Source organism: Strix uralensis, chromosome 6, assembly GCF_047716275.1.
Source record: "Strix uralensis isolate ZFMK-TIS-50842 chromosome 6, bStrUra1, whole genome shotgun sequence".
NCBI classification, from domain to species: domain Eukaryota; kingdom Metazoa; phylum Chordata; class Aves; order Strigiformes; family Strigidae; genus Strix; species Strix uralensis.
The window spans coordinates 20658392-20671586 of NC_133977.1; the positions used below are offsets into that span (position 1 = coordinate 20658392).

General features: G+C 41.4%; 1 protein-coding gene across 3 annotated transcripts in view; it reads right to left on the reverse strand.

Moving 5' to 3' along the window:
• The window catches only part of MTX2 (metaxin 2), a 35388-nt gene extending 22692 nt beyond the window's left edge, over positions 1–12696 (reverse strand). For all 3 annotated transcript variants that reach the window (XM_074873158.1, XM_074873157.1, XM_074873156.1), the window contains exon 1: positions 12564–12696. In XM_074873158.1, coding sequence (XP_074729259.1) covers positions 12564–12684 — 121 coding nt within the window. In that variant the 5' untranslated portion in view covers positions 12685–12696. The remainder of the gene's footprint in view (positions 1–12563) is intronic.
• Between the last annotated feature and the right edge of the window lie 499 nt (positions 12697–13195).

Here is a 13195-nt window from a genome sequence, read left to right on the forward strand (position 1 = left end):
CAAAGGTCACTGCCTCTAACATTAAGGCACAGAGCTATACTAGTATGGGCATGAGAAAGCAATTAATCACATTTAAGTGTCATGAAAAAATGTTTTATGTTTTATTGTAGCAGTTATTGGTTTTACACCCCTCCATTAAAGTTTTGCCCTGGAGTAAAAATTTTTGAGGTGGAAGTACATTTACTTCTTTAAATAAAAAGAGACTAAGATAGTATCTGCGGTACTATAGCCTTAACTGTTTAAAATAATTTATCTAACATATATTTCTTCAGGTCCACTGAAGTCTTGCAAGAGCAAATGGAATGAGGAAATTAAGGATGTTATTACTATACTTTAGCAAACTTACTAGTGCCAGACACTGAGACACTTACAGAAGTTACTAAGTCATGAAGGTACATTGATCTCGTAAATACTCCAGCCAACCAGGGAAAACATCCTTTTTACATGCCCAAAACAGTACAGAGAACTCCAAATTGCATGAGCCCACTTCTACTGAAAATTTTGCCTGACCCTCTTCAGACTGAAATGTCAGATTTATATCTAAAACTCTTGGATTCTGGCCCAAACTGGAAGTGGCCACACAAGCACATGGCTGAAATATTTCAGGCCCACAAAAATCAAGTGAACTTTTAATTTTCCAACAAAAGAGCTAGGTATATTTCAAAAAATTCAAACACTAACTCCAGTCTGACCTTGGCACTAAGCTATATGCAGTCGTGGAGGTACATGTACATATGTAACAGCTTCTTGGTATGCAGAATTCAAAACTACACCGCTGCTAAGGCATGCCATATCCATGCTATAAACTGAAACACAAGTAAAACTTTTTTTTATAACTTGCTTGTCCTTATCGGCTTTAATTTCCCTTCCACATGCTACTGATCACATACAGATTTTCATGAACCACATCTGTTGACCCTAATGTCATTAGTCACGATATGAAGTCTTTATCCCACAGTCTCAGTACATAGGAGCACACGCCCAACTTGAGGGAAAGAAAGGACAAGGGTAGTTTAAAATCTTTGCATTCACTCATTCACAGTTTAGTTACATACTAATACATGTCTTTTGACAAGTAAATGAAATGAGGACAAACAGCCACATGAAAATCTCAGCCTTTATTATTAGTACACCTTAATCTCCAAATTTCAGCAGTTCTAAGAAAAGGATATGAACAAACCCCCCGCACTTGGCACCTGACGGTCTCCAGAGGGAGGTCAGAATCCTGAATGCATTTGGACAAGATGGACACATAATCACGAGCCTTCAACTGAGGCCTTCAGTTCTTTGTACACAGACCACATAAAAGAGAACTGATTTTGCTATCACTATACAGACTGGATTTTAAAACAATCAACTTCACATTAAGATTCATATATTATTACTCATATCCTGGAAAAAATATTCTGCAGCATGCATTCAGGATTGCATGCAGCAGATTGTGTTCCAGAATACCAGAGGTACACACACAAAGCCTGTGCAATCCTCTGGAAATCAAAGAACTCAATACCCACTCACTACCTGTCTCATACCTTCCAACTTCTACTCACGCTCTTTCTACCAAGATGTTTAGAGTATTAAATATTTTTTTCTGATGGAGCAAGAAGTTTAAATACACACTGCTACATGAGAGGCCCAGGTTCATAAGGTGCAATCTAAATTCAAGTATCAGCTCCCAAGCCACCTTTGATTAGTTGTAAGGTGAAAACATGCAGCTAAGGGAGACCAGAACCTAGTTGGGGGAAGAGAGGAGGAGGAATCACTAAAGGGATGTCATATGCCTCCACAAGAAGAGAAAGTGTGTAACATCTTTAATGTACGGCAATGACTCTTGCCTTATGAATGTAGGTGAAGACATAATTTGTAGAATAATAGGCACTAATATTACACGCTGCTTCAGTTCTGTCATATTTCCAATCCATCAAGTTGATTAATGCTATAATAACTCCTCACAAACTTATCATTTGTGCACTAATGAAGTCAAATCCAGTTTATCCTTCGGCAGCTATAATCTTCTGGTCTGTAAATGTTCGCTTCCCTGCTAACCATGGCTACTGTGGCACTAGGTATATAACAAGAAAATTAACAAATGTGATGTCAATTCAGTTTCAGAAGCTTTCAACACAGAATCACATTTATGTGTTAGATCCTACACAGACATTTTTATCATTAGCTGCTCACAGGATGAAATAACTGCCTGGAAGTATGCCTTACAGGAATAGCTTCTCTACATATCTTAAGAATAAGGAACTATTTGGTTCTTCCTTCTGCCTCCATAATCAGAAGAATTACTATTGTGTGGTTTTCAATGGGTCTGTCTCTCAGGCTTGCAGTCTTTAGTAAAAGTTGTTTTCCCACCCTACCGAAACTTTTCCCATACTTAACGAATTCAAATATTTAGTCTTTCATGTGGATTGTCTGCTGTTTGTTCAGGACCAGCAAAGCTCATACTTTGTCTTTCCCTACTTCTCCTCTACCACACTGCTTGTATTAATGCCAGTTACAGGAAACAACCATCTGCGGATCAGTCCTCCCTGCCAAGTTTGTCTGAAATGAGCTTGAGTTCAAAATTTATTGGGAAGTGAGAATTAAAGGGAGAAGATGGACACAGAAAGCATCACTGCATAAGCCTTGGTATCCTAGGAGCTGAGAATGTGGCAGATGCAACATCACAACAACCAAAGAAGTCAAATGGAAAGTAGACCACCTACATAAAATATTCTTTGGTTTTGTGGATGACTAAAAATGCATGAAAATTTCACTAAGCTCAACATGTTTGTTAGTCAAAGTGTTTTACTTATTAACAGCTTAGCATAGAAAATGCAGATTTCAAAATGTTAACAGGGTTCTTAGGTGTCAAATTAGACTTTGAGAAGAAAATTCTGTGAACTGGTGTGTTGCATGTTCCCACTGGAGTTTTAATTACTCAGGTTTGTAAAATCTATTTAAACAGATTCCTAGACTCCTCACCTGTCACGTCAGAGAATGACTCAGAAAATACATCATTTCTGCTCTCACAAAAAGCTTCCAAACACAGAATGAGTCATGACAGTAACATCAAATTCTTTGCCACTAAAAATGTATTGCATTAGGTGCATTTTTTCAGATTTTGTGGTGAAATGTTTTACTTGCGCAACATTAAGGCCAGAAACAGAATTTCAAATAGCATTTTGATTTCAACATTTCCAGATGTTTCAGACTGTCACTTCAATAAGACTTTATCCACCCAAATACTTCTGGGACAGCAAGAGAGAAGAATGCACATATGCTATAAGAAGAGATACTTAAGAGCACTGGATCCCACTATCAGCAGGGGATCAGCAGCTCACCTGAGGCCTACGCACATCTTGGCTCCAACTAATGCTCTCAAAACAGAACATACTATACTTGCACAGAGGTGAATTTTAATTCAAAGAATGAGAGGCTGCAATAACATTCCCCCAGTGAAGTCTGTGCGAGAGGAAACTCCACATTCCCAAGATGCTCTACAGCGCCTCAGCCCCAGCAATAACTTGTCCAAGCTGTTCGGAGTCTCTTTGCGAGTACACAAAACTTGGTTCCAGCTCCTACATTCTGAATTACTGGGAAACTATTCATCTTGTGTCAGTGCTGCCTGGATGGATGCAGGAAACAGACATTTTCATCCACCTTCCCCAAGCAGCTTCACAATGATCAAAGAGATATAATGAAATAAATGGTTTACAGTTATGCCTTTAATCCTGTTACTTAAAAAAATAAAGACTCCAAAAATGAGAAGACACGAAATACTTTGCATGTTAAATTGTCGAATATGCTAAACAACAATTTAGCCATTTCAGCAGTCTAGTATGAATAGCCAGTTTCAAGTAGTAGGGTATGCGGTGTGGTTTGCCCTGCTAGTCTGCCACTCATTTAGCACACTTGTCATCAGACTGCAGCATTCTTGAATATCAGCCACAGACAAATGCCAGAGACCTCAGGATTCAGGCATCAAGATGTTCCCTCCTGCATAGGAAATTAAGTCATCAACAGGTTAAAATTTTTGTAGGAAAACACTTAACTTGAAATGATGTTGTTCCCAGATCTTAGCAATACCACAGAACTTTGGTGTGGCAAGAACACTTTTAGAAGACACTGCAGACAGAAATAATTTTCTGTCATAAAACTAGCCTAATAAGAATCAAGGCTAAAGAATTAACATTGAATCTTACTATCCTGTTGATTATTTCTCAAGTACTGAAACTATACAGTGATAAGTAAATCAAGACAATTTCTGCACCAGATCTCCTATAAACTAAGATTTACTGAATCCTCAGTATGCCAGCAATTTATCCTTTGATATCTTCTTTCTGCTTCTGTAAATGAGGTATTCAGCTGACTAATGGTCTCTTCCATGCAGTTCACTGTGTGCTGCTGTATAGGTGAGGCTAGGACCTGGCCCGGGAACATATGATCTTCTCAAACAGAGCAATTTTCTGAAAGGTTTATGGATCATATAAAGACCACTCCTTGTCTAAAGTCACCACATTTGCATGGATCAGTTTCCCTTCTGTTATATTCTTCTTAAACACTTTGATATGAAAATTGCATAAAAAGAAGGAAAGCTAAAATATCTGTATTTATCAGTTTGGTTCACATGGCATTAAAGGCCTGTTAAAACAGCCAAGAGGCAAGGTATCCTCTATTAAAAACAAAGTTGGCATTAATTTGAATCACTGTATTGCAATATTACAGCTGGAGAGATTAACTTACACATTATTTCCGCACAGTTTCCTTCAGCCTCTCCCTAGGTACAAATTTGATTAAATTATAATGAGATACCTCAAAACTGTTTTCTCACAAGAGTAAACACTAAAAAGAAATTTTGTCTTACATCTGGGCAACATCCACATCCAACAACAATACTTACAAGTCTCCAAACGTTATGCAGCAAACATCATAACCATCAGCAGAAAAACAGTTACCCTTTTTGGTTTCCCAAGACTGATGCTATGGGGGGACCTGCTTCTCACTGTGTTCTAGATGTAGTAACCCAAAAGAAAACCACACGGAAAGCCATGCCACAGTCTCCAGAAGGAAAGAGGATTATTAGTCACTTGATGTTAAGATGCATCAAAAAGAAGCAGGTGATCACGTCATTCTCTTTTTGTAATACAAATTGGTCATATTTTCAAGTAGCATGCCAGGAATTTATGTGTTTCTATATCCTTATTACAGGAAATAAGTGGAGGGGTATATTTTGATTAATACATTGAAACTGCAGAGACTATGGAAGCAAAGTAGTTAAAAATATACATCTCATACATTAAGGGTGATCGATAAAGGAAGTATGAGGAAGTTGTGAATTACCTTTAAGATCCACCAATTCAACCCACCCACACCGAGTACAGATCAATTTCATGTAATTGGCCTGATCCTGTAAACTAACCAGGGCCAAGAAAAAATGAAAGCATCAGCAACTCCCTGGCTCTGCTGACAAAGGACCAAAAAGTGTTTCATAGCGCCATGCCAAATGAAAACCAACTTTCACACAAGCTAAACAGTATGCATTAAATCATGTATCAAATAATTACATCATTTGCTTAAATCCATCCCAGGCCTCCTTTGTAGAGATATTACAATTCAGATAAATCATGACTGTTCAGTAATTACTGATCAAGCAGACTGTCAACGTAAAGACTCAATCTCAGCAGCAATTCTCAAACTTGAGTTTCCTGTGGCTGCACCACTAAGAGAGTCAGCGTGTGACATTACTGCAGCAGCCATTTAGCATGACACAATCTGCTTCTTCACCCTCCAAGAAAGCTATTAATTGCATGTATTTAAGCATTAGTCCAATTCTGCTACTGTCTTTGAGTTGACTTTCCAGAGTGTGCACATCTGCAGTTTAATCCTCCAGGGTGCTCAGCACTCTCACTGCTAGGAGAGGCCACAGGAGGGAGATTGCTCAGCATCTCTATGCTTGCAGAATCACGCCTCTTGTCAGGAGAGGAGGCCAAAAAATCTCAACAAAATCAAATCCATAAATATAAGTTGTTCCTAAATCAACATCTGTATTTCTTCACAAAAATCAGAGAATGTGCCAGATAAATGATCTCAAAAGATTTATTTATAACGTCCTGACAAGCTGGAGCCATTTTACTTATTCCTGATATTCAGCATAAATGCTCCATCTCAAAGAAACTCTGTAATTCTTAATTATAGCTTTTTATAGATCTCTAAATCAATCCCTTCCCTTTGTGCTACTTAAGTCCCTTGACCCTCTTTGGCCCTGACTCAAGAAGTAAAAGTTCAAGCACAGGAGCTGTGAAGAGTAGGACAGTGGAGGTATGATACTCATGAATGCCTGAGAATGCTTTACTGGACTGGGACATTTCTTAGCCACGTTAGCTACATTTGTATACTCTAAATCAGTCCTTTGAAAGCTCTCTTAGACTGAGATCCCTGCTCCTCTGTGGTAGTCTGAACTCCTCCTCCCCTATTGGGGAGGAGTCCTGTTTGGCAGGCAGTCTGAACACCACTTCTGCAAGGTGCCCCAAGGAAGCTCCCTGCTTTCTCATCCACAGCACCCCTACTCTGATCCACAACAGATATCCTACACATCTGTCCCACCAGACAGGACCTCGATATCTCACACCCGCTCCAAAAGCTGCTCCACACACACACAATTCCTGCTCACCCAGCACAATTATACATCCCTCTGGCCTTTTGTTAAGGCTTGCGTTCATTCTCTCTTTCCTATCTTCCCCACAGTCCTGAGCACAGCAGTACCAGGAGATACAAAGTGATGATAACAGAAACTCTCTATGCCTGAGTCTTGCAAAGGGGCAAGAAGAGCTGAGATCTCTGGGCAGGAGAGCTCTGTAGGGCAGAAGTGCAAACACTTAGCACTAGTGAAGTCAGCCAGCCAAGTACTGCCACTAGCAAGGGGGAAGATGTTGCCTTAGGGCTTACAGTCCTTAAGTCAACCCAAAACAGACATTGGTATTTAAAATAGCACCTCTCAGCTTCTTCCCCACCTCTGGGAAACACTGCAGACTCCCTACTTAAAAATCTGAAAACGTTTATCTTGTTCTCTTAATCATATCCTCACAGCTTTCCTCATTTCTTTTCCAAGGCTTTCAGTGAACACACTACAAGTGTGGAATTTCTCCAATATGGCATTCAAATGCAAAAAAAAAACCAAACCCCACACATGCAGTTGGACTTTGAAAGTTCTTGCTAGGGATGCAAGCATTACATTGGCTTCACTTTCATTATACAACAGCTAGAAGGCAGAACAATCAAAAATTCCCATCTCTCACCATTTTTACTTTCCAATTCAGTATGCACATTCCAGTTTTTTGTTGGGCTTTTCCTCCCCCACATGAGACTGGTATCAATTTTTTCTGCATTCTTTGCAGCACTATTGTAATATTTTCCTTTGATGTTTCCAATCCTTCCTACACATTTCATAGGTTTTACTACTACATGTAACTTCTTCCAGTTTGTATTAAAACATTCATGTTCACATGACATCTACGTCATTTTCTTAATAATTAAAGACTAGAACTAAAAAAATAATAATAAAAATTTCACAACCTGGTGTGGATTCTCTGTCCTCCCCAAGGCTTGCACGCACCTGCAGTTTCTCACTCACTTTCAAAAGAGACAGCTGAAAATGCCCAGCAGCGCAGCAACATGCGATGCCTGTTCAACTAGAGCAAAGGACTGAAACCAAGCTCTTTCATTCATTCCTGTTTTGAAAAGGAAGCAGCTCATAGGGTCCAAACCTACAGGAAGATACCAGGTTAGTGCCTGGGGACAGTCATGAGAACAGAGCATCCAAGGACCAGAGAGAGAAAAGGAAAAAAAAAAAAAAAAAAAAAAGAGTGAGAAAGAAGAAAAATCTGGTTCCTCTCCAAAGCCGTTCTTCTGTGACCTCTTGTGAGCTGAACAGTCAAGCTTCTAAACAGCACTCATATCCAGCTTGTTCTACAACTGATGAAAGCTCACCTGCAAATCAAACTGGACAATATCAAAATATGTGTTACTTTTCATTTACTAATTTTGTTACCATTATTTCTTGAGCAATCTCATTTCTGGCATGAGAGAAGAAGATTATTACTTTAGCAGAAAACATGTACCAATAAAATGCTGATTAGAGAAAGACTGCTTAGTCTTAATGGAGCCAGAAACAACTATAGAAGCATACTCTATTATAAACCGCAATTATATTGCATCTTAAAAACAAGAAATAACAATATCTCAAAATGAAATATGTATTGTACTATAATAATTGTGAAAGTCATTTTTCCCCTCTGCTCAAAGGATTGCTTCAAATCATGTCATAAAACATGTGTCTGAGCACAAATTGGCAAAAGCAGTGCAAGAGACTTGTTTACTGAAACTGAACAAGAGTTGAAGGAATTCCTTTTAGTTTGATTAAAAAAAAAAAAAGAAGCAGCACATGCAGAAGAACACTGTAAAATAAAATCATGCAGCCTGACAAATTTGGTATTTTCAAATCACCTCTTTTGGACTACAAGCACCTCTGCAGCAGGCTTAAACAATCTATGCTGCAGACAACCTATTATCAGGCAAGAATAACTATTTTTTTCACCTTAACATGCAGGAAATGTTAACACATTTTGATGCACAAAATGCATACTCAGTTTAAATTTTATGTCTTTATGTGCAGGAACAATTTAGCTGGTCAGGTTTCATTCCCTATGTATTTGTTCTCAGCCAAATTGCAGCTTGTCTCAATACATAAAACATGCACATCAGAGATTTATTTTTGCTCTGGCATGTCACATTGGAGGTAGACTCACAAAGAATGTAAAATATCTAAAGGCAGAAGGGCATCTGTTTTTCAAACTGCATTCGTTTTTCTTAGTATTAAAACTAGCATAAGACCCTTGCACGTAACTCAACGGCAATAAACAGAAGTAATTTTCCAAAGATCAAAGGACAAACAAGGACATTATTTTCTCTCTTTTGATCACTGATCTAAAACTACTGTTTTGCAGGAAAAAAAAAAAAGTAAAGCATATTGAGTAATTTAGTGATCAATTAAACATCTTTTCAACAATCTTTTATAGATTATTTGAGCAGTCAGGTTCTCAAAATTACTAGAGTTAGAAAGATTAATGTTCTGGACCACTTGAAAGCTGGCACTCTAATTCTTCTTACAGTATAAACACTCATTTCCTATCCCGTTAATATGTGATTGATGCTGAGCTACTCTAAACAAATTCTCTACCATATTATCCAATTAATATTTTCCACAGTTCAGAAATAGATGATTTAAAACATGACATAACATGCTTGCTATTCATGAAGCTATGGAAATATTTGTTTATTATTCCACAAGACACAGCATCAACCTCTTTATATTTCTGAATAAGCAAACAGTTGAATGGCACTAAAGCAAGTGTTTTACTTCACATAAGTGATTTAGTCATAGTTTTGTATTTAATAATTAATGCATTAAAGCAGCAGGTGAATGCATGTTGCACAGAGAGGGTGCTGAATTATCACAGCAGTGCAAGCAGGCTGAACAACTGATGGTCACACAACAGCTGAGGTTGGAAGGCACTTCTGGAGGTCCGGGGACAGCTGCAGTAGGTTGCCCAGGGCTGGGTCCAGTTCAGTACTGAGCATCTCCAAGGATGGAAACTCCACAACCGCTCTGAGCAACCTGCTCTAATGTGAAACCATCCTCACAGTATAAAAAGTTTTTCACTGTGTTTCAATTTGTGCTGAGACAGTGAATAGGCAAGTCAGAAGTGAATGCATAAGGTGCAGGAAAGGTAAAAATGTGTAGTACTTAAAATATATATATATTCTAATACATACACAAGCAAGTCGGTGTGTAAAAGAAAGTTATGATCCTTCCTCTTCTCTACTCAAACCCTCCCCTCAGCTTTCAAAACATTTCTAGAAAACAAACTATGCTGGGATGATCGTCTTTAAACACCTGCATGCAAGGACCCATGCTTTATAGCTGTTAGATGTTAGAGCAGCAGTAGTTCATTGCAACTGCCGTGACAAAGCGACTGTCTTCATGAACAGGATCCTCAATGACAAGCCAATCAAATTTCATTCTTATGGACATGGAAAAAATTCTTAATCATTCTTACATTTACATACATACTTAACAGAAAGGCTGTATTCACAACCACAGATACAGGGATAAGATGCTATTAAAACAAGTGTCATTGTTAAGTGTTGTTTTTTCCTTGTAGATACACCATTTTTCTTCCTCACAAATATTCTTACATTTATATCTTCTTTGTGCCTGCGCAATGTCTCAGGAAATCTAAAAGTGTTGTGAGTATTGGCCAAGATCCCAGATAACTCCCTGCCCCCCCCAAAAAAAAATCTTTCATATGAACAAGCCAGGTGATTTTCCGATTATTTAGTTCCAGTCTGGGACTGGTACACAATACAGACGAGCTAAGATGGCCACAACCCACTGGCAAAGGTATTTTTTATTTTCAAGTCAGATAACTGCTTTTGACACTGATTCGCTTTTGGGAAAGCAAATTTTGTTTTAAAGAATGATTCAGTGGACAAGTCTTAAAAAGGATTTGTACTGTGCCTTGAGTCACAGTAACTAGCTGCATATCCAGCAGAAGTACAAGATTAATAAAATAAGCATCAACCATTTTTGCTGTGCAAAAATAGTGGAGTATTGCCAGTATTTTTCTATCAGATGCCTATATATTACTTTACCTATGAAAAGAAAATGAGCATCACTTAACCTGTGTCTGACAGATAAAACACGAGGTGCTACTGTTTTAAGCTTATTAAATTGTAGGAGGGTTCAGAAGTAATTGAGCAGCTCTGATGCCCTCAAAGCACCACCTTAATAGTACAATTGTTAACATGCAACTCAGACTAGTATAAGCAGCATGCAACTACCCCAAAGGGGAGGCAAGAATCTCTACAGGAACAAAAAAACGCTTCAGCAAGGAGGGAAAGAGCCAGTTGTTGCAGAACTTTTGTCTTCTTGTTTCCAGTTTTTCAAACACACATTTTCCTTACACTACACTTCATTTGGATCTGTCACTGCTGTATTCCACGATTTGCTTGTTTAGCAGGAAGTTGTTGCAAGAAAAATCCAACACTTTCTATAAGAAAGCAATGAGATGCCTACATACAATATAGTTTTGAGTTTGTATTTGTAATTCTAGAAAAAAGTAAATATCAGCCAGCTGTCACTCTAGAATATAGGTCATAGAGCAGAGGAACGCAGCAGAAGCAACATCTACTCACATATGTCATGATACTTGTGTTTCACAATATAAATAAAATATACTGAAGAGATCATAAAGGCTAGTAAACAGAATGAAGCAGTGCTGATCATGACCATATTCTCCACATTCTGAGGATCCAGGGCTCTGGCCCTTAAGAATGTAAGCATGGCTTATGCTAACATTTACAAATTAATGAATGCCAACCCAAGAGCCCAGCACAACTTTCAAGCTTGTCTATGGGTACCTCTACACACCCATATTGAAGATCCACCACCTTCACTTTACCTACCAGGCAAGCCTGCTGTGGAAACCATACATTCATAGCAGAGAACCCAACTCAGACTCTTACGTTGGGGCCTCCACTGAGTGGCCAAAGGCCCAGCTCCTGGGACAAAACACTGGCTTCCTCCTCAACAGGTCAGTAGCAATTAAAATGCTGCTTCCTTGCAGTATTTATTGCTTGTGAGCTTGTGTAGCATCAAGAAATAAGGAACAGATAATAACAAGTAAGTACAAACCAGACAATGCACTGATTTTCAGTGTGCAACATGCTAAATGTATTTTGAACTTCCTAGCCAGGAATTATCCTGTTATTTTTTTCCCCTTCAGAGCAGACTAATACCATTCTCTGCTAAGTAACTCCACAGTGATACACATCTCTGTTTTATGACACTGCTCATGTCCACTTTACACGGCCCGGCTGCAGTAGATCACAAGAGCACTAACAAGTAACAAAGGTACCGTTACATTTCTCAGCTTCACAAGAGCAACACTGGAAACACGGCACACACCAGTGGGTGCAGGGAGATGATGGCACCACACTGAGCTCTCCCACAGAGCGGGACCCAACCCCAGCTGCTAAAATTATAAATACAATGCGGCTTTTTGGATGACTAAAGAAATGTAAATAGTTTTAAAGACAGGGAAGTTATTAAATCAAAAGTAAAGATGCTCCCTGGCATAGCTAGGGGTCAGGGGCCCCCTAAAGGAGGGACCTGGCGAACGTCCACCGCTGTGCTCCGCGGGCAGCTGTGCCAGTGACCTGCCCTCGTCCCGGCGCGCCGGGCGGGCGACGCGGGGGCAATGGCGCCCAGGGCCGAGCTCCGCATAGCACCCCGCGGCCCGCCGGCCGCAGCCCCTCTCCCCGAGGCACGCCTGGCCGGCTCGCCCCCACGGCGCCCGGGCCCCGCCCGGAGGGGTCACTCAGGGGCCCGCGGCCGCGAGGGTTTGGCTCCGCACCCCAGCGGGGCGGCTCCTGCTGCGCCGCCACCCTCAGGCCGCGACCCGGGGCGCAGCGCCTGACGCGACGCGGGGCCCGGCCCGCCCGCCCCCGCCCCTCACCGGCCAGCTGTGTCACGAAGGCCTCCGCCACCAGCGACATGTCGCGGAGGCGGGCGGGCGGTGGCAGCGACAGGCCGAGGGCACGCGCAGGAACCGGGCGCCGCCGGGGCAACAACTGCATCCGGGGCCCGGCCCGCCCCGCCCCTCCACCTCCCCCCGCCCGGGGCGGGGCCCCGCGCCCGCTCCACGCCCCCCCCCCCCCACCGCCGGTGAGTGGGACGCGGGACGGGAGGCGGAGAGCTGGCGCTCGTTCGGGCGCGGAACGGAGCCCTTCCTCACTTACAGTGCCTAGCGGGGAGGGGAGGGGAACTCTGAGGGACGTTTAAGAATAAACCGGAGCCTGGGCGGTGCCGCCCCGCTCTCTCCTCGGTGAGTCCGGCCTGAGGAAAAGCCCCTGGGCGCGCGCGGCCCGCGGAAGCGCCCCGGGGGACGCGGCCGGTTCAGCCACGCGTAGCAGCTCGCTTGACTTGGAGATACGATCACAAGGGGCGTGGAAACAAAACTCCGGTCTGTCAAACGGTGGGAAGAAACACGGGCCGATATCGTGACCGATGAGCATATTTATCACGATCCCGTGCGCTGCGGTGGGTTGTTGGGGCGGTGCTGGGCCCAGCTCTGCCCAGTGAGCAACG